The following is a 22,160-nucleotide window of genomic DNA, read 5'->3' on the forward strand; positions in this document are numbered from 1 at the left end:
CTTAATTTCCAGGGATGACCTCTTGTTCTTCCATCACTATCACACAGCTGAAATATTTCCCTTGCATCAATCTTATAAAAACCTTTAAGTAATTTAAATGTTTCTATCATATCTCCTCTTCTCCGCCTATCAACCAACCTCTGCAATCCACAAGTTCTCAATCTATCAATGTAGGGAGCATTTTTTACATCACTCACCAATTTAACTCTCCTCCGAACCCTCTCCACAGCCTCCTGATCTCCAGGGAATCCAGGTAACCAGACTTGAGCCCAGTAAACCAAATGTGGAAGTATCAACGCCTTATAAAAGGGAATAATAACCTCTTTATCTCTGGATAGTAGTGTGTTCTTCAATAACCAAGTTATCCTATGTGCAATCTTGAACACCTTAGCAATGTGTCCTCTGAACTTCATCTACCTATCCACCAACATCCCCAAGTACCTAGCCTCATCAATCTCTTGAAGTGCCATTCTTCCATCAATGTGGTACACAGCTGGTAATCTTTTAATCCCAAAATGCATAACTTCCCACTTTTCCACATTGAACTGACATCCATTACCTTTTGCCCATTTTGCCAGCTTATTTAAATCCTGCAAACTCTTAACATCACCTTGATTTTTTATTGTGCTACCCAACTTTGCATCATCAGCCATTTCCTATATCATTTATGTACAAATTAAACAATAACAGCCCAAGCACAGAGCCCTGAGGCACACCACTCGTCACATTCCTTATCCTGGACTCTGCTCCTCCATACATTACTTTCTAGTATCTCTCCATGAGTCATTCTCTCATCCATATCACCAGTTTAGTATCCATCCCCATCTGCTCTAATTTGCACAACAGTATTCCATGGGATATCCTGTCAAAGCCTTAGAAAAATCCAGAAGTATCACTGGATTAGAGCTAGTACTCTGCATTTGATCATCTGGTTTAGAGAGGATGTTATATAGTCTAATTCTGGTGTGTTTTGTATCACAGATGACGTAAATATATTTTTCATTATGCCATTTACTTTACCAAAATTTGATATTCTTTTTTATCTTCATATGATATGAAATATCAATTCTTTCATATGATTATGAAAGAATTAAACCAAGAACCAGTAATAGAAAAAATTAAAAAATATAAACATAAATGGATGGAACACGTTCAAAGAATCAAAACAGAAAGATTACCAAAACAAGCCTTAAAGTACAAGCCATTAGGAAAAAGAAAACCAGGACGTACTCTTAAACGATTCAACGATGACTTCTAAGGCCGGAACAGGCCATGCTAGGCCTAAATCCTTGATATGCATGATGATGATCTTCATATGATATATCACATCCTAGGTATTTGAAAGTATCTACTTGTTCTAATATAATAAATATAATACAGCAAATGATTATATTTTAAGGGGCACCCCATATAGAAAAACTGGTATTTCCTGTGATTTCTATGAATAAAAACTAAAACATAAGTGACATATTTAGACAGATCTTAAAAGTATAATAACATGAATGATATATTTTCAGACATACCTTGGGGAAGATCTTCATGTTCTTGTCTTGTTAGCTTTAAAATTTTTGGGACATAAATTTGATGAGACAACATTGTAAATATAAAACCATAAACCAAACTCATAAAGGATAATAAATTACAAGAGGAATTTAAAACCAAACTGTATCACAAATTAGATTAAAAAATGAATAGAAAAGTTTTCTACCAGAAGGAAATAAAGTAAAGATTTTAAAATATATCTAAAAATTTTTAAGAACAGATAAATACATACTGTGGTGACATCATGGGACTACCATAAAATGAATGAACAAAATAAAAATGTGCCTTACAGTCTGTGAGCCATTTCAACTTAGTTGTCGAGAGAAAGTAAAAAGGTGAAGTCGGTGTTCAGTTTTCTTTTACAGTTGCATCAAATTTTTAATCATTCCTCATGGCAAAAATCTTAGAGTAATTTGAATATGTGGATCTTCCAATTCTCAGAAATCACACTGGGGGTGATGGATATTTATGCAATTTCTGTCCCATCTAATAGCTATGGTTTCTGAAATTCTTAGCATGATTTCATTATTTTGGATTTTCAGTATTGTAGCTTTTTCGATTTGAGGAATGTGGTCCTATTTGAATGCATCTGAATGAAATGTGATTTCAGTTTTATCAGTATTTGATTTTTTATTATTGTTTTGGTTTTTGTTCTTCTTACTGCTTAGGTATTCAGGAATGGGTACATCACAGTTGGAAATATGTTCTTGGAGACACAACCACAGCAATCTGATCATTGAGCCTGTGTAGGTAACCTCATAATCATTTGAAAAATGATTATGAGTTTTAAAGGGCAGGCAGTTTTCTGATTAGTAGTGAAAACTAATTTGTAGTATGTATGTTTGAAAATATACTTAAACGTTTTATATGTGTTTTTGATATGGTCCCCAGGATTTGAAGGGGATAAATTAACTACAGAAAGAGGACAGAGACAGATAACAAAGATATCTTTGTTATCTGTCTCTGTTATGAGGATAGGCTAAGGCATAGATGGTGAACCTATGGCACGCATGCCATGGTGGCATGTCCGAGAATTTTACTGGCACGTCAACAATTTACAGGTGATATCCTTTTATATGCTTATAAATTCAACTTTTTTAAAAATATTACAATACGTACAAGTTAAATTTTGTTTTACACAAGAGAGAGCAGCTATGAAGACGTGCATATGATTGGTGCTGTATTAACAAAAGATCATGCGACCCAAAGACAAAGGCAACTGACAAGTGTTGAGTTGAAATACTAATTCTCTTCAATGGAATTACATCTGAAACTGTCATAACAATATTCGCTACATATTTCTTAGTTTTAACACATTCATGACGGGGTGTCGTTTATCGTTCCAACGGAATTTCTCATTACCAGCGGGCTCAACTCACACAAAGTTTCAACCCTTGGTTGAATTTTATTCCTGCTTGTTTGCTTTTGAGCTGGAAGGTGAACTCACAAATGCATTATATGTATAGTGACCTTATTTTTTGGGAAAAAAAAGGAAAAATCAGAAATTGTTTCATAATAAATAAATAAAAACAGGTTGCGTTTATTTGTTTCACTAAAACTAAAAACTTTATAAAGTTTATTGTAAAATATAAGCATATACACAACATTTTAAACAATCATAGTATTATTAAAAAAAATTTAATTTTGATACTTTTCACAAGAATGAACGTTTTTTAATAAATGAGGTTCGTGTTTTAAAAATTCATAAAACTGTATTCAATTCATGTCAAAGTTCCATTTGGTATAAACGTATGCTTTGAACGTTTGGATTTTTAATTGTTTTTTTTTCACCGGTTCACATATTGTTCACTAATGAAGATACTCCTTCATTGGGAGCATTAGATCCAGGGAGACATAAGCAAAATTTAATGATTTTTAAAATCTTTTTATAAGATATGTGTTTATCTGTGCAATATTTAAAAATTTCAACCCATCTACGGCGGCAGGATTCATCATTTTGTTGCCATTCTTCGATTTTTACACTGGTCACATAACTTTTAATACACAAAACTTCATCAAATAGTTTGCCGTCATTTATGTTTAAGTTCCAGTGACTGGAAGTGAACAAAACACTTTCCTCAATCTTCACCTGCAGAGGGATTTCTCATAGTAGGACCCATGCAAATACTTCCAATTACATGAAAGAGTTGTCCAAGTTATTTAAATAATCAAATAACAGGTTTGGTAAAATTTATGAATTGCATCTTTAAATATGTTGGCATCAATATTCGATTTACTATTTCAATACACAAAATAAAGGACAAAATAGCCATTTTAGAAAAAAAAATCTAAAGGAATTAGCAGAGAAATAAAGAACTGTCCTCTTAAATAAAGGACATATGGTCACCGTAATTATATGGCATGTTTTTTTCATGGAATTCATCTCCTCATGCCTTCAAAAGTCTCAATATAAAATTTGGTCTCATTTCATTTGTTGGTTTTAGCTACAGATGCATCCAAAGAGGGAAAGTTATTTTATGGCCACCCTATATATTACACAGACTGCAAAAGCCTCTGTAGCTTATTCATGGATACTATAAAACTACACTTGTTTTTCTTGTATCTGCAGTATAATGGCTGTTGGGAAGGGCATGTTACCGCAGGGGGCGAGTTACTATCGCCTCGATGTGAATATGTTTAAATATTTTTCGTGTTCAAGGTAGTATGCAAACTTTTTTGATGTCTTTTTTTGTAAACTAAAATCAGGGGTGGGAGTTATACGCGAGGGCATGTTATATTCGAGTAAACACGGTCAGTATTTCTCCGACAAGTTGACATCCTTCTGCTGCTTCCCTGCTCAGCTGACTTCTATGGTGAGTTACACTGCATAAATATTTTTCTCAATACTGTTTTTTTTTTTTTCAAACCAACATCACTAAAATCAATTTAATAATACAATAATCAATTTTACACTGAATAATATTATAAATTTACATATAAATATCATTATCATCATCAAATTCCTGCCATGTACCCTCAAGGGGTGTACAGGATATGACAGTACTACATGAAAAAATTACATCATTACTAACTTCCTATCTACAATTTTCTTCCAAATCAGTCTGTTACTTGACAAGACTCCAACATTACAGGATCTTATATCTCTTTCCTCTAAGGCACTTTGTACTGTATCAATCCACCTATATCTTGGTCTTCCTCTGGGTCGTTTTGCTGCCAACCTGGCAGAGAACACTTGTTTTGCTAATCTTTCATCTCCCATTCTATTTAAGTGACCATACCACCTGAGATTAGCTCTACTAACGCATTCCTGGATGCTGACAATGTCAAGTTCTTTCCTAATATCCTCATTTTTAATATGATATTGCCATTGATGCCATCTGTTTACACCTCTAATCTTTCTCAGGACTCTCATAACTGCAGTCTCTAGTCTTTGGTCAAATGTTTTACTTCTGACCCAGCTCTCAGATCCATAAGTTAAAACTGGTTTGAACACTGTCTTGCATACAGCTAATTTAGTGTTCCGACTAATTTCTCTCTTATTCCATATGAATTTATTCAATTGACTTCCCACCATACCAGCTTTGCTGATTCTGTTGTCTATTTCTATATTTAATTTACCATCTTCAGTAAAAATCATGCCTAAGTAGCTGAAATGTTTTACTTGTTTCACAGGTTCTCCATTCACAACACAGTTGACATTTTCAATGATTCTGCCTATTTTCATTGTCTTTGTCTTTTTATTGCTGACCTTCATACCATATCTATTACAACAGCTATTCAATTTAGTCAGAGAATCTTGCAGACTTGTAGCGGATTTATTTAGAAGTATAACATCATCCGCATAAAGCAAAGAGCTGACATTAACATCTCCAATTTTGATATCAGGTTTAATACCACTTTCCTTCATAATGTGATCCATATAGATAATGAATAACAGAGGGGATAATGTACATCCTTGTCTCACACCAGATTTAACATTAAACCATCTTCCTGTACTTCCTTCAATTCTAACTGCTGACTTACAACTCAAATAAAGACAAAGTATTGCTTGATATAATGCCCCATTGACACCATATAACTGTAGCATATTGAATAGCTTCTCTCTTGGCACCTTGTCATATGCCTTTTTCAAATCGACAAAACTTAAATACAGATCTTTGTTATATTCCCATGCTTTCTCGACTATTTGTCGTAAAGTGAAGATCTGATCCTGACAGCCTCTATTTGACCTGAATCCAGCTTGTTCGTCACCGAGCTTTTCTTCCACAATTCTTCTCAACCGTTTCTCAAGTATACTTGCATAGATCTTGCCAGGGACACTCAGTAGGGAAATACCTCTGTAATTCTCATATTCAGTTTTATTTCCCTTTTTATATATGGGTACTATGAGAGCTCTACTCCAATCATCAGGAATTCATCCCTCTGTCCAGGCTTTCTGAACTATGCAGTGCAGCCACTGTAAGACTTTCATACCACCATACTTCAGCATTTCTGGTCGAATATCATCTACTCCTGCTGCCTTTCCACATTTCAAGCCTTATAAATATAAATATTATAAAAATAAAATAAAATATTATTTATAAAATTATAATTATAGGGAGCCTGTGTAGCTCAGTGGATGTGGCCTTTGCACACCACAGTACTTGCCCGAATGAAGGAAGACTTGCTTTTGAATCTAGTTGGTGACTAGAGGAAATTTTTCTAAGCTTTTTACGACTGGTTCCCCGAGTTAGTCGATCTCTGGCACAGACAAGAGGGTTTTTCTCCCAGAAACTCGGTTTTTTTTGTCCCGTAAACTGAAGAAAATCGACCGTAGAACCCACATTATTTCAGACATTAAATATATTGTGTTAGGGTTAGGGACCACGAGATGGCTGCACATGTTGAGCCGTCTCTTCACTGTGTGCTGCTTAATTAGTGATAGCCTTGGGCCATCTATCTCTGATTCGGTACCAGTAGAGATTGGACTGCCCACTCAGTCTCCAAAAGTTAGATAGGGCTAAATGGCCTCGCCTACTCCCTATACGGGAATAAAAAGGCATTAGCTGATTTTTTTTGCTGAAATTATAATTATTTATAAAATATTATATAATAGAATTTAATTAATTAATTTTCTATTAATTTTTCCCCTACTAAAAACTTCCCGGCATGCCAGCAACTTGATTTGTAAATTTTTGGCATGTGCCGGCACGACAGCAACTCAGTTTGTAAACTTTTGGCACGCGCACATAAAAGGGTTCGCCACCCCTGGGCTAAGGGAATGTGGACTTCAGAGTTTGTTGCTAGAAGAAGGACAGGTGATATGATTGAGACTTTTAAACTGTTGAGAGGGAGTTACAGGATTGACACTAGGGAGTTATTTCTTTTGATGAAACAAGAGGAAGGGGCAAAGACAAGGGGGCCATCCCTGGAAGTTGCAAAAGGAAGTCGTGAGCAAGAGGGTAAAGACTGGTTTCTTTGCATGGAATTTTATGATCAAAACGGAAGGTGGCTGAACTGTAGAATCCGTTACCTAAAGAGTGGTGAGCATATGAATGGGCAATGGGTTAAAAGAGAGGCATGATAGACTTCGTGTCTTCTAGGTTGGGCCTCCCACAATGAGTCTTGTGATTCCATGAATGTCCTGAATCATAATAATAATAAAATGGTAATTTTATTATTTTATGTGTTGGAAACTTTTCTTTGGTTATAGGGATAGTTAAATGAATTTTGGCTGTTTGATTTGCATAATTGCATAGGATAATTTCGGTCTTGGAAAATCTGTGTTAAGTTTTTAATTTCTCTATTATGATAACTATTTGTAGTTGAAAATTTATACACATTTATAAACTGTGAAAGAATAACTGATTTTTTTAATGGAATAAGGATAACAGGAGTTAAAGGATAGCCCAATATGCATAAGTTTTGTGGAATATTTTTGTAGTTATATGGTCTTTGGCTCTAATCAACATTACATTTAAACAATTTATGGATTTTTCACATTCTGATTCTATGGTAAATTTAAGTCTATTACTGAAGTCATTAAGTGAGATTTATAGGGAAGTTATACAAGTTGGATTTCCAATACATAAACATCATATGCATATCAGCTATAAAAGAAAATGCCAGGGGAAAGGGAAAGGTTTAATAAGTTAGACTCTAGATGTGATAAAAAGTTCGGCCTATTGTCCAGTAATATTTTGACCTATCGGAACTCTGAAAGTTTGGAAATAGATATCATTGTTAAATTTGAAAAAGCTTGCCAAAATTATTAACTTCAGTTTAATTTTGTATGTGAGCCTAAAGTATGGGCTCCAAGAAGTAAGATGTGGTCTAATGTCCTGGGGACATCAACATTGGTATATACAGTCGTCGCATCAGGCAAAGTTAGGACATCATTTTGGGATCAAGTTAGGTTCGATATTTTGTGGAATGATCATGAATGTTTTTGATCATAAAATTAGCAGGGGGTCCCCACTTAAGTTTAATGTTATAGTTTAATGTATTAAATGCTATAGCCTTAAGTCCCCACTTAAGGCTATAGCATTTAATATAGCATTTGCTATATTATATTGATTGTATTTTAGAGGAGGAACATGAAAATAAGTTCAGAAAGATAGTGTCTTGTTCTAATATTTTATCTATCAATATTTTTCTTCTTACTGGGTCTTTACTTTTGATATTCTCATATTATATTATTCTGAAATTTTATTTAATGATTTTACTAATCTCTGTAGATCATCTTGTGATGTAGCTAATACAGTTTGATCATCAGCAAATAATAGTGTATCTATCTTTTTTTGTGGGTTTATTTGCATACCAAATGGGTTATGCTGTTTTCAGATTGTTATAATTTTTTTATATATATACAGTAAAACCCAGTTTTTACGTTCCCACAATTTATGTTTTCCTGCCATTTACATCATTTTCCGTTGGTCCCGTCTTAAGGCTTATTCTTACGATATATTGTTTTCCCACCATTAACAACTTCATGTGGATGTTATTCACTGTTATTTGCGTTTTTTTTCTTGGTTGGCAATACTAATTTTCGAATCGATTTCTGCAGAAATCTGTGCATTTCTGTTCCCAGGTGGCGTTGCTTTTGGTTGTAGTTTCGTTTCCACCATCATGGTGACTTGCATGCTTGCAGCAGTAATGTAGTGATGAGCGATACCATGATTTTTCAATCACAGTACGAATTGATATTGCTGAATTTCTGCTACGTAATTTAGCTTGTGAAAGTTGCTTTCAAGTTGCGGTGGTGGATTATCCACATTAGTAACATGGAGAAAAAAGACAGAAAATGTATTTCGGTAGAAGAAAAGATGGCAATTCTGTGACATGTAGATTGGCATGCTGGAACATGTGTGCATTTAGCAAAAGATCTTGGACTCTCCATGTCCACTTTGAACACAATAGTAAAAAACAGGTCAAGCACTGAACTCAATGGAAAGCAATCTGGTGCTATGTCAAAAAAAAAAAAAAAAAAAAACCGAAAAGCAAAAGCAATCAACAATTAAATATTTATTTAAATAGATAAATGTAAGTAATTGTAAATTCATTTATTTTCAGTTATTAAATTTTGTAATCTAGTATGTAGACTCACATACTAGCAGTAAGTCATCTTTTAGCCTTTTTTAATGTTTTTTTGCATTTCTTGCTATTTACACTTTTTTCCATCAGTCCCCTGAAAAGTGTAAAGAAGGGGTTTTACTGTATATTAAAAAGTAGAGATGATAGGGTATATCCTTTCCATACTGCCCTTGATATGTCTTTCTATTCTGATATTTGTTCTAATTTGAGTGCTATTTTATTTCGGGTGTATATTTCTTGAACAGGCTGTAAAAATTGGTTTGGTATATTTAGATCGGTTAATATTTTAAATAATTTTGTCCATTAATTTTATCAAAAGCTTTTTTAAATTCAATGAAGGTCACATGGATTTCTTTTTGAAATTCTCTTCTCTTTTCAATTAATAATTTTAGAATGAAAATTGAGTTCTATGCAAGATCAACCTTTTTAGAATCCATTTCCTCTTTTAATATTCCTGTATATATATATGGTAACCTGCATTTAGTAGAATAAATCTCCTATAGTTATTGCATCATCTTAGGTATCATAAGGGTTGAAACTGTAAATGGGTTTATGGCCAGTTCAATAATCTTTTGGCATAAAAGTGCAATGATGAATCTTTTGACTCCATGGAGGCCAGATGTTGAATAATAATAATAATTAGTATTGTTCCATAGTTATTTGGTGTTCTCTATTATTATCAGTGAAGTCATGTTTCACTAAGGTCAATAATCTTCCAGAAGAATAATCTATCAAAACCACAAACTCACTCCCTTATTCCTGCTACACCTTTTATATACCTGTGGTATGATATAAACCCATAGCCTTTTGGCTAGAGCAAGGATGCATAACATATTGCCTGTTCAGTGATTTAATGTGGCCCTTGAATAAATGAATAAACAAAATAAAAAATATTTGTATAATATTAAATGATTTACAAAATCAGTAGATTCATATATTATTATTATTGATGTAAATAAATATATTTATTAAGGATAAAAATGCATTTACATTCCCTGCACCTTAACAGAAATCAACTATAGCATGTGCACTAAACAAATACTAAAATTTGATTAGACAACTTCTCAACTCTGCACCATCGACTCCTACATGAAAAGGATCTAGTATTTTATGATTAATAAGTAGATATTCTTATCACAATAATTGTGTTTGTAAAGTAGTTATTAGAACAGTTACTTATAAATATTACAGAGATTTTGTAGTATTAATTTACAATTAATACTACAAAATTCTGGGACACCCTGTGAGGATGTCCCAGAATTAGATATCTATTTCAGTGAAATGAAACAATTTTTTTTTAAAACTCATGTTTATTGATGTTCATCATGTTTAACATGTGTTATAAATGTAAAAATTTCTAAATTATTTCATGATTTTATTTTCATCTCCTTTCAGAGCCCTAACCCTAATAATGAATACACAAGAACACATCCATATTGTAACATCAAAGGAGTGCAATGTAATGACCCAGAGAAAGATTTACAACGAAATTTCACAGAACCAATCCTACAGACAAAGTGATTCACGAACTTGTGAACAAATTTAAAAGAACTGGATCCGTATACAATGAGGTAGGAAAAGGACGCTAAAGGACAGTATGTAACAGCATCAAAGGAATACGACAATTGTTTGAGGATGAACCAACAACGTCAACTAGGGAAGACAGTCGAAGACTCAACATATCCAAGACAACAGTTCATAGAATCTTGCATCCCGTACCGATGAAAAAGGCTTATCACATTCAGGTACTGCATGCCTTAAATGAAGAGGATTATCCAAATCAAGCAGCAAGGTGTGCAGAATTTTTGGATCAGATCGAAAACAGAGGTTTATTGGATAACAACTTTCCACATGGGGGAAGTCTGTTTTCGATCTGATCCACACCTTGCTGCTCAAACATCCTCTTCCCACCTCATTGTGTATGTATTCAGTTGTTTTAAATTTGTTCAGAAGTTCACGAATCGCTTTGTCTGTAGGAACTGGTTCTGTGAAATTTCCTTGTAAATCCTTCTCTGATTTCATTACATCCACTCCTTTGATACAGGCATTCTTGTGTATTCATTATTAGGGTTCTGAAAGGAGATAATAAAATTATGAAATAATTTAGAAATTTTTACATTTATAACACATCTTAAACATGATAAACATCAATAAACATGAGCTTTTAAAAAATTCGTCCCATTTCATTGAAATAAATAGCTAATTCTGGGACATTTTGTATTACATATAATGTATATAAGTGGAGTTGAGTGCCCTCCCACGATGAGTCCTTGGACTCCTTGTAAGTGACACGTAATAATAATAAAGTTCTATTGAATTTTATATACATTTTATTTTTCCCTAAAAATTCAAGTTTTAAAAAATGTGGTCTGCATAAGTGTAAAAATTACCTGATTTGATCAGTGGCAGCATTTAATTTGAGCACCCCTAGGCTACAGTGTAAGGGTTTCTACCAACTCAATCAACAAGGCCATTCATACAAGGGGGTAAGCGCCAGAATACATTCACTGGTTAATATTTGTAAAGACTAATTAAAACTGCCAGCAAATAAAATGAATTCTGCAGTGCATTACACAAAGTGAAATTATTTCCTTTATTGAAACTGTGAAAAGTATATTTTAATTTTCATTTAAAGTAGTAAAAGTTTTTAACAATTTTCCATCACCTTATATACTGATTTCATTAAAAGCAGCTCATTCATTCTTGAGGCTATTTCATTACAGAGATATGGACAGAAAGACATAATAAAGTTAGTATCTGCTGTTAATTTGCTGGATAGAATTATGGTCGAAGCAACTAAGGTTTATGAGGACAATGTCTGTTAATTGTGCATGTTCTTCTGGCCAGTTTGTCTGTGTAGTTTACTTTCAAATGAACTTAAAAAAGAATTGCATTGAATTCTTGTTCAATTATTCTTATTACAACAATAACTGTTATTGTTCTGCCCAATCACCAATTTCTTAGAAGTACACTGCTTGGAAAAAAGTCATTGGACACCACAGTGTCAGGAATGAACAGCCATGGTGCCTACTTTAATAAGACGTAGGACTTCTTTTCACTGCAATGACTGCAGCAATCCTACAGGACATACTTTCCACAAGCATATGACAGCGATCAATGGGAATTTTGGATCACTCTTCCTACAGACATGTAACGAGGTCCTGTACTGTTGTGGGGGTGGACATCCCTTGACCTTGCCCGACACTCTCGTTCATCCCACAGAAATTTAATAGGGTTAAATCAGGGCTGTGCAAATGCTAGTCAAGGTAGGTGACATTTATGTCCACAAACCACACAATTAAGCAGCAGCCTTATGACACTGTGTACTGTCTTCTGAAAAAGACAATAGTCAGTTTTCTGTAGAAATGCCAGAAAGTAGGAAGCATTGCATTGTCCAGAATGTTCAGATACCTCTCAGAGCTCAATGTTTAAGGCACCACAAACAGAGGTCTAAAGCCAAATCAGGTGAAACAGGACCATACCATTACACCACCACCTCCAAATTTCATAGCTGGGATAGACATTCACCAAGCATTTGCCGCACCCATCCATCTGCTCAGCAAAGGGTGTAGCATGAATCATCATTCCATAACATAGCTTTCCAAGCTTCCATGTCCCACTGTGCATGTTCTTTGCACCAATGAGAACATGCTGCATGTTGCTTTGGGTAATGTGCAGGCTTGCATATTGCCCTACCATGGAAAATATTGTGAGCTTCAGTTCTGAATGGTTTTTGTACAGATTCAGTTCTAGAAAATGCCTGGAACTGCGCATTCAACATGTTGGCCAATGAATGGGTTTTTACATATTATCCTTCGTAGCACCCTACAGTCACATTTGGTGAGTGTGGTGGGTCATCCACTGCAGGTAGCACTTGCAGTTGATTCCCTGCACTTCAATCTCAGTACAGTATCACTGATTGTTGACCTGGTATAGTCCAATTCATCAACAATTTGCCAAAAAGATAGGCCTGCAACATGCATCCTATCACAACACCGCTTTCAGACTCCATCAGTTTCTTTCTCACAGTCATTTCACCTGGACACAGTTGCACTGACTTGGGAGCATCGTATTCCTCCAATTTATACAAGCTACAAACACATGATTCATTACCTGGCACGATGCACCTTGCCCATGGGGGAAAGTCCAATGATGTCTTTCCAAGCAGTGTATCTGTAGTGAATTCCTGTTCTACCAAAAATGACTGAGCACAAGATTAAAAATAAACTTTTAAAATAATTGATAATTGATTTATATTTGATTGTTCAAGTAATTTGCATACAAAGTGTAGCTGAAAATCCAGATTTACCTTTTCTATGAGATCAATGGTTGGCTGTAAATCAAGGCCAAAATCAATAAATTTCCACTCAATTCCTTCTCTTTGGTATTCCTCTTGCTCTAAGATAAACATGGTATGGTTGAATAATTGTTGTAATTTCTCATTAGTATAATTGATACACAACTGCTCAAAAGAATTCAGCTGGAAAAAAAAAATGTAATCAAATAAAATTAGCAAAGCTTATAGTAAAATAAAAAAAAATTAAATATACAATAACTAAAATTACATGCTGATTTATAATAAATATAATGGAAATTGATCAACATAGAGGACATCTGCAGATTTAAATGCAAATTTCCTCATGTAATTTTTTTCCGCATAGGTGACAACAAATTCAAACAATTAATGACGTGCTTGAATTTAGAATTTGAAGCATGACTGACAATAAGAAAGCATAAGACTGATAGTGCAGTCTTGCATTTCTCATCAGTAACTGCACCCTGTGCAGTTACTGATGAGATAAGTGGGCTAATAGTAAAAAATATCTGCGACTGAAGGTAAAGTGCCAAGGTGAATGATAGCAAAACTGATACAAGATTGGAAAGCAGACTTTGTGAATTTGAAGTACAAGCACAGTGAAATGAAGAGAACTGTGGATATAGGAGGAGGAACACAAGGTTCAAGAGTTTTGAATTTGGTCACAGCATCAGATCTGATTATAACTGAGCTGGCATCTCTGCCCCCCAGTTAGAGAGTAACCATGTGATGTAGTTTTGACTTCAAAGAAGAATAGACGTGCAAGAATATTGAAGAGAAAGGAATATATGTGGAATTATAAGACAGGTAATTATAATAATCTTAGAAATCAACTTGGAACAGTTCCATGGATGGAGGAATCGGAAGGATGAGGTATCATCAGTGCTTGGGAACTGGTGAGGAATATTTATTAGCAGCTATGGAAAATTGTATATGGCAAGTGAAAAAGATAACACAATTTGGTGTAAAGTGGATGACAAACAATATCATACAGGAATTACGGGTGAAAGAGAAGTTATTGAAGAGATATAAGGAGAGGAGTGGAAATCAGATGCATGAAAAATATAAGACTCACATCAAGAGCATGACTAGTATAGTAAGGAAGGCAAAACTAGAATATGAGAAGAGACTGGCCCCCAAGATCCAAAGAAAATCTTAAGAAATTCTTTCATTGTGTGGCCAGTAGGAGGAAGAATGATTGTGGAAGAATGACATTGTTGGATAAGGGATAAAACTGGGAGTAGAGTGAGTGATGAAATGGACGTAGTGAAGTTGTTAGGTTTTAATACTAGAGGGATGGGGACAGGGTTGATGTTTAAAAATGCAAGAAGAGAGTGTGTTTAAAATACTGAGTACTCTGGATGTCAATAAAGCAATGGAACTGGATGAGATTTTGCCATAGGTTTTGAGAGAATGTGCTAAAGAACCGACAACTCCACTGACCCAGATTTTCAATAAAAAGTATGCCAAAGGTAAGGTGCCCAACAAGTGGAAAGAGGATAAGATAGTGCCATGGCATAAAGGTGGTGGCAGACTGGAAGTGTCAAACTATAGACAAATCTGTATTTCATCAGTAGTTGTTAAGATTTTAGACAAACTGGTGGGAGAAAATTTACACTGGACTCATAAGAGCACATGCTTTAGTAATCTGATTGCCTTTTATATTAAAGTGACAACAGCAGTTCGTGAGGGAAAAAGCATATTCTGCCATTCCATTTTTTTGGATTTTACAAAAGCATTTGATAGGGTACAAACATGATCAGCTGATATTTAAGCTGCAGCAAATGGGTCTGGATGTTTGGTTAGTGAAATGGAATGAAGACTGGTGATAGTTATCAGAGTTATGTATGGAGAAGAAGTATCAAGAAGGAGGAAGGTTACAAGTATGGTCCCACGAGACTTAGTATTGGGATCTGTGTTATTCGACTTTTATATCAATGATATTGTCAATGGATTGCAGAAGGATATTCAGTTGTTTGAAGATGATGTAAAGCTAGGAAGTATTAGTAAGACTGCAGATACAGTAACCCTTTTATGAGGATTTGAATAAACTGAACAGATGGGAAAATGAATGGGAGATTCAGTTTAATTCAGCTAAATATAAAGTCATTAAGTTTGGGATATATCAATGGAAGGCTGCATAATCTATTGGAGGAAGTAGGGGAGACAAGGGATCTGTGGATGATGATTGATAGAAACCTGAAATTCAGGGAACAAACTGCAATGGTAGTAAGGTAACAAAGAGGATTGCTGCAATACTGAAAAGGACATTGACCAGCAGAGATAAAAAGATGTCATTCCATTGTATAAAGACCTGATCAGACCACATCTAGTCTGATCTATTGTGCACCCCAGGATTTGAAGGGAATAAATTAACCTTGGAAATAGTGCAGAGGCAGATAACAAAGATGATATCAGGACTGTACAATGTTAGTTATGAAGACAGACTGAGAGAATATGGATTGCAAAGTTTGATAGATAGAAAAAGGACAAATGATATCATTGAGATACTGAGATATTGTTGAGAAGTAGTTGCAGGGTTGACACTAGACAGTTTTTATGTTCAGCAGAACAAGGAGCCCTACCTGGATTCAAAACGAAGTTATGAGCAAGAGAGAGTTAGGAGTGGTTTCTTTGCATGGAGGATGGTTGGAGTGTGGAATGCATTACCTTGAGCACAAATAGTGAATGAGTTCAAGGAGTGATATGATAGACTCTGCGTTTTCTAGGATGTGCTTCCCATGATGAGTCTTTGACTTAATGGATGTTCTGAATCATAATAATATGTATGGAAGTGTGAAGAACACTGGAATTGGTGACTAATGAAAATGGTAATGAATGAATGACTTGCAAGTGCCATTGCATAGAAATTTGATTATTAGAGTTGTACTGAATGAAAGGATGCACAAAGTTTGTTTTCCTTGAGGTAGAATAAGTAGAGTGATTGAAGCATTAGATAGTGAGAATATGAACGAATTCTTGTTTGGAAACAAGGGAAATGCGTAAAGAGAGAAGAGTGCAGTTTGTGAATGTATGTGCAATGAGTTTCAGGGGATGAATTTAATTACATAGAAGTAATGGACTGGATTTGAATGGTTCATCAAGATGGTGTTGGTGGAAGTAATGGTTGGTTAGTTGATTAGAAGTTTTTTGCTGCAAAAGTTACAGCAGTACTCAGGGTAATAATAAGCAGTCATAAAGAGATAAATTAGTAAACAACATGATATTCAGAAAACCAGATTTTAAAAAATTTAATGAAGCAGTATCCGCATAAAAACAGAATGTAAAGTGAAACGTATTTGTATAAATTAATTCTTTTTAAGAAAAAGTTAAAAACTTAATGCAATTTATTTGAGTCTGATAAGATCTGCCTGAGTGTATGTGGCTCAGCAAGTAGAGCAAAATATTCATTCCCTTCTTGAGTGAAATGCATGTGGTGCATGTTGAGATGCATGTTGCTTTTTCATACATAGGCAGCTTATCAGTCCTCAGTAAATAATAATGAGTAAGATGAATGTGCATAATCGAAGTCTAGCAAGAACAACTGCCTCTCTTCTGTTTCTCCACTGACTAAGCTGCCAATGCTTAATTTCAGGCTTAACCTCATACAATTTATTTGTTAGTATTTCCTGCCAAGATGACTATCATTGGGTTATTAGTTTTGATCTTATAAAATGACTGTAGTCCATATATGGAACAGATAAACAATAAATGGAAAATGTAAGCACTGATCTAGCAGCTACATCTGCAGCGCCTCATTTCTCTTAATTTTAATGTGGATGGGAATCCAGCACAGCTGAATATCTACAATTGTTGTACTTTAAATTTGTACAACAGTTGAAGAACCTTGTAAAGCACTGGATGTGGATTATACACAGAGTGTGAGATGGTCTGTATAGAACTCAATAAGTTGGTATATATTATACACTTTTGGTAGCGGTTTTCTTTAATATGCACAAGTTAAATTGCATATAACTTTTCTGTATAATTGCTGCAATGAAGTGGGATCTGATTAGACATGATCAAGTCCAAGATATCCCAAGCATCAAGATCATCTACAACTAGTGCATAATAAAATTAGTTTAATCCTTTATCCAAGTGTGAGCAAACAAAGTTTGCGCCTGAAAGTATCTTCAGGACTGGGTTAAGGTGGTACAACACCAGGGCAACTCGTTGCAAAGGTGGAGCAAGCTACCGACACTCCTATCTCAGTATCTCCTATATAATGCAAAACACATCTCCTTGCGGATATGTCTAATGTTATGCATTAAGGGAAGGGCCACTACCCAGACTAGTTTCAACCTTTATTGAGGTCTCTTCAGTGGGAGCCAGGCCCAAATAGAGGGACCTCAATAAAGGTCGAAACTAGTCTGGGTAGTGGCCCTTCCCTTAATGCATAACATTAGACATATCCGCAAGGAGATGTGTTTTGCATTATATATAGGAGATACTGAGATAGGAGTGTTGGTATCTTGCTCCACCTTTGCAACGAGTTGCCCTGGTGTTGTACCACCTTAAACCAGTCCTGAAGATACTTTCAGGCGCAAACTTTGTTTGCTCACACTTGGATAAAGGATTAAACTAATTTTATTATACTCTAACCAAGTGAAAAATAAACTTTCAACATCTTTCTCTAAATCCAGAGTAATTTATTAAAAAAAGGGTGGCACACCATTTGGCAACTCCTATAGATAGAGATGACCTGCTAATGCTTCTGCCTGATATCTCTACTTGGGCCTGGCTCCCACTGAAGAGACCTCAATAAAGGTCGAAACTAGTCTGGGTAGTGGCCCTTCCCTTAATGCATAACATTAGACATATCCGCAAGGAGATGTGTTTTGCATTATATATAGGAGATACTGAGATAGGAGTGTTGGTAGCTTGCTCCACCTTTGCAATGAGTTGGCCTGGTGTTGTACCACCTTAACCCAGTCCTGAAGATACTTTCAGGCGCAAACTTTGTTTGCTCACACTTGGATAAAGGATTAAACTAATTTTATTATACTCTAACCAAGTGAAATATAAACTTTCTACAACTAGTGCCATAAACACTGATCTATATATCCTTCAGTAGAGCGAGGACAATCTGGTTATATTCAATGCCACCAAAACACAGTCTTTCCTATTCTCCTGCAAAATAAATCTCAACTCATATTCCCTTACCATAGAAATACATAAATCACCAGACAAGATCAGATCTCTCTCTCTCTGCTTGGACTCTCCTGGATCAAGCAAATCTCAACGATATCTTCCTCAGCATCCAGAAACTAGGCTTTCCCTTTCATTCAAGAGGCTATTTTAAACTCAACCAACTCTTAACAATATACAAATTTGAAATCTGACTGTGTTTATAACACTGCTCACATGTTTGGGGTAGAATGCCTAAAGCTTCTCTAAAAATTCTTGATGCTATGCAGAGAGAGAGAGAGAGAAAAAAAAAAAAAAATTCAGCTCATAGATGATTCCTCTCTTGCAGATTCACTTCAACCTCTATTGCACAGATGCAGTGTTTTTACACTATGTCTATTCTACAGGTACTTCAATGACAACTGCTCCACTGAACTGGCAAAAATGATTCCTCCACTTTCTGTTGCACTTGTTAATACAAGAGCAGCAACTGCCCTGCATCCCTTTACCATGCAACTGCAAGCATAATGAACCTGCTTTTCTTCTTCCTATTTTATTCCATCTGCCTCAGTCCTCTGGAATAGCTTACTACAAGAAATATTTCCAAACAGCTACAACATGCAACTCTTTAAAAAAAATGTGAATAAAATACTATCTGACTCCTCACCTGCATCCCACACAGGGCACTGATGTGCCATAGGACCGCTCGTGTATGGAATCAATATACATACATACATATATACAGTGGCATATTTAGGTATTTCTCACCCCTAGGCCCACCCCCCATATTCAATGAACATGTTGATTTACATGCATAACCTATTTATATCGTAAATTCGTAATATAAACATAATTACAACAATGAGAGCCCAGAAATTTCCTCCGCCCCTCAAAATTTGCTGCTCTAGGCCCGGGCCTATACGGCCTATACCTAAATACACCACTGCATATATATATAATGATATATATAAAGAAGTCAGTAGCACAACCAACAGATGTCTTAGATCTTCAACCATCAGTACAGATGGGAAGGAAAGCAGAGTGTTCTGCTCTATGTGCATTAAGGATGGAGTGCAAACCTGCCATAGAGGAATGCTATTATGTTTGGTAAAGGTAATGTTGTCAAGATTCCTGCTAATAAAGGATACTAGTCCACATAGCATGCTTTAGAATGGACTTTATTTATAGGACACAGTTAAGAGGCACTGTTTCTGTCTAAGTGAGAGAGCAGGTTCATTCACCTTGGCATAAAGACTGAATACACAATACTTGACAATCAGCAGTAGCTATTTGAATTCCCTGATGATGGACAGGATCCAACTATCACAGGCTACTCTGCTTGCATGGCTGTAGACTTGGGACCCTACAATCCAGTTGTGAACATATAACTGCACAATAAAGATGAAGCAATGAAGATCAATCTGCACAAAATTCAGTACAGGACAGAGTGCAAAGGAGATTCAATTCTCTCTCTCTCTCTTGCACTTTCCTCTAAGTTTATGATTGCATGCAAGGAATGTGAGCTTTCTATCACTGATGAAATCTAAGAACTTGACTTTTGGTATTGGAATAATATTTGTCTCATTCTTAACTCAAGCTTTGGGTGAAGAGTGCATTTTAGTAGAAGTGTACACAGACACTTTTTGTCCTGAGAATCATCTGAACATTTTACTAAGAGCTCATGGAGAGACATTCAATTAACTGTTGACATTGCCTTTTAATTACCCACAGTTACCCTCCAGTTATAAAGTGACAGAAAATTGTGAGGTTATCAAAATATACAGCACTACACTCAAACAGACAAAACATTAGTGATACCTACCTAATAGTATGTTGGTCCTCCTCTAGCACAAATAACAGCCTGTACTCTCTGAGGCATTGCCTCTGCCAGATGCTGGAGGGTTGCCGGAGGTAATTCCAGTCATCCCTGTTGCAGCATTGTCCACAATGGCACCTTAGACGTTGGTCATGGATACATGGATGTGATGTCTTGCTCTATGGCATCTAACAGAGATTCCATCAGATATAAATCCAGGGACTTTATGGCCATTGGATGGTCCCAAACTCAGAGAAATGTTTCTCGAGCCATGCCTGGCTGGTTCTGGTGCAGCGTGGTGGTGCACTGTCCTGTTGAAAAAGGATGCAAGATGTCCAAAGGCCATGAAAGTGTGTAAGTGATCAGCCAGCACATTCTAGTAGCTCATGGCATTTAAGGACCTCTCCAGATACACTAAGGACCTAATGTGTTACATGAAATACATGAAAAAGGCTTCCCAAACCAACACAGAGCCACCAGCTCCTACAACAGTACCAACCTGGCAAGACAGGGCCATGGCCTCATGGTGTTGATGCCACACCTGCACTATCCCACCAGCTTGGTACAATCGATACTGGGATTCATCAGACTAAACAACTCTGGTCCATTCTGCAGAAGTCCAGTTATGATAGTCCCTACACCTGGCAAAGTGCAATGGTGATGACAAGCTGTCAACAGTGGTACACAATTAGGTCGGCGGCTTCCATAGCCCATGGTATGCATGGTACACCATACCGTTCGCTCACTGATGCTGATTAGACCTCCAACATTGACACCAGATGCGATTTGTGCCACCATTGTCATGTGAATGGTGTACAAGCCTGGACAGTCTATGTTGATCCTGGTCATTATTGTCGTGTGGTCGGCCACGACTTGATTTCTGGGCATTGGTACGTCCATTGATGGCATACTTATTATTTTTATTATTATTATGTGACACCTCCAGGGAGTCCAAAGACTCATCAAGGGAAGTGTGCCAACAGCATTGAATGATTGTCCCTTCCAACTACTAACCGCGCTCAAACTTGCTTAACTTTTTTCGTGAACCATTAGTAGCAGAGGCTCTACCAATCAACCAACCTTGTGGTAGACAATTGATTCAGTTGCCCTTGAGAACCCTAGGGTTCTTAACACTTGGAAGATAGAACGACCCATTTGTCTTGCACCGATAATATGTCCATGATCAAAGTTGCTAAGATCGCCACATTTGTCCATGTTCATCGATTGTGATACAATGTTGGGAAGCCTATGTCTGCCTATTTCCCATCTGTATTCAGTGTTGATATGTTTCACTCTGCACAGGGGATGCTAGTGTCAACTTCCCATCAACCCTATCTCCAATGTTTTGTACATTGAGTGTATACAGAGAAATGTTCTGTATTTTCAGAAGCTGTTCAGTGATTGAATTAATTTTGACAGCAAAGCGCAACAAACTTTGAGGAATACTTTGAGAACTTTGAGGAATACTCTTCTTCATGATGTGATCAAAACAGTACTTTCCACTCAGATTCGGAATACTATGGTAAACAAAGAGTTTTTAATAAATACAATAAGAGTGCCTCTGAAACTTACATTATGAAGGTCTTTTATTACCATATCTCCAGGAATGTAAAGGGTACTGTGGAGGGATAGCAAGTCAGACTGCAGACAAAGATGATGCAGAAATTGACCTTTTCTATTCTCAGTTGAAAGAACTTCTCAAAATAACAAAGAAACATGACATCAATATCATCATGGAAGATTATCCCAAATCCAAACAGCAAGACAGTTTGGATTTGGGATAAGAAATGATAGAGGAGATCATTTAATACAATTTTGTCAAGAAGA

The 22,160-nt window shown here is 35.8% G+C and overlaps 1 protein-coding gene across 1 annotated transcript in view; it reads right to left on the reverse strand.

Moving 5' to 3' along the window:
* The window catches only part of LOC150097089 (myosin-14-like), a 1,147,103-nt gene that overhangs the window by 721,742 nt on the left and 403,201 nt on the right, over window positions 1-22,160 (reverse strand). Inside the window, exon 12 of the mRNA XM_090407039.1 lies at window positions 13,385-13,555. Coding sequence (XP_090263165.1) covers window positions 13,385-13,555 — 171 coding nt within the window. The remainder of the gene's footprint in view (window positions 1-13,384; window positions 13,556-22,160) is intronic.

The sequence above is a fragment of the Typopeltis vanoorti genome, chromosome 17 (genome assembly GCF_054136105.1).
Source record: "Typopeltis vanoorti isolate ZY-2024b chromosome 17, IOZ_Tvanoo_1.0, whole genome shotgun sequence".
NCBI classification, from domain to species: Eukaryota; Metazoa; Arthropoda; class Arachnida; order Uropygi; family Thelyphonidae; genus Typopeltis; species Typopeltis vanoorti.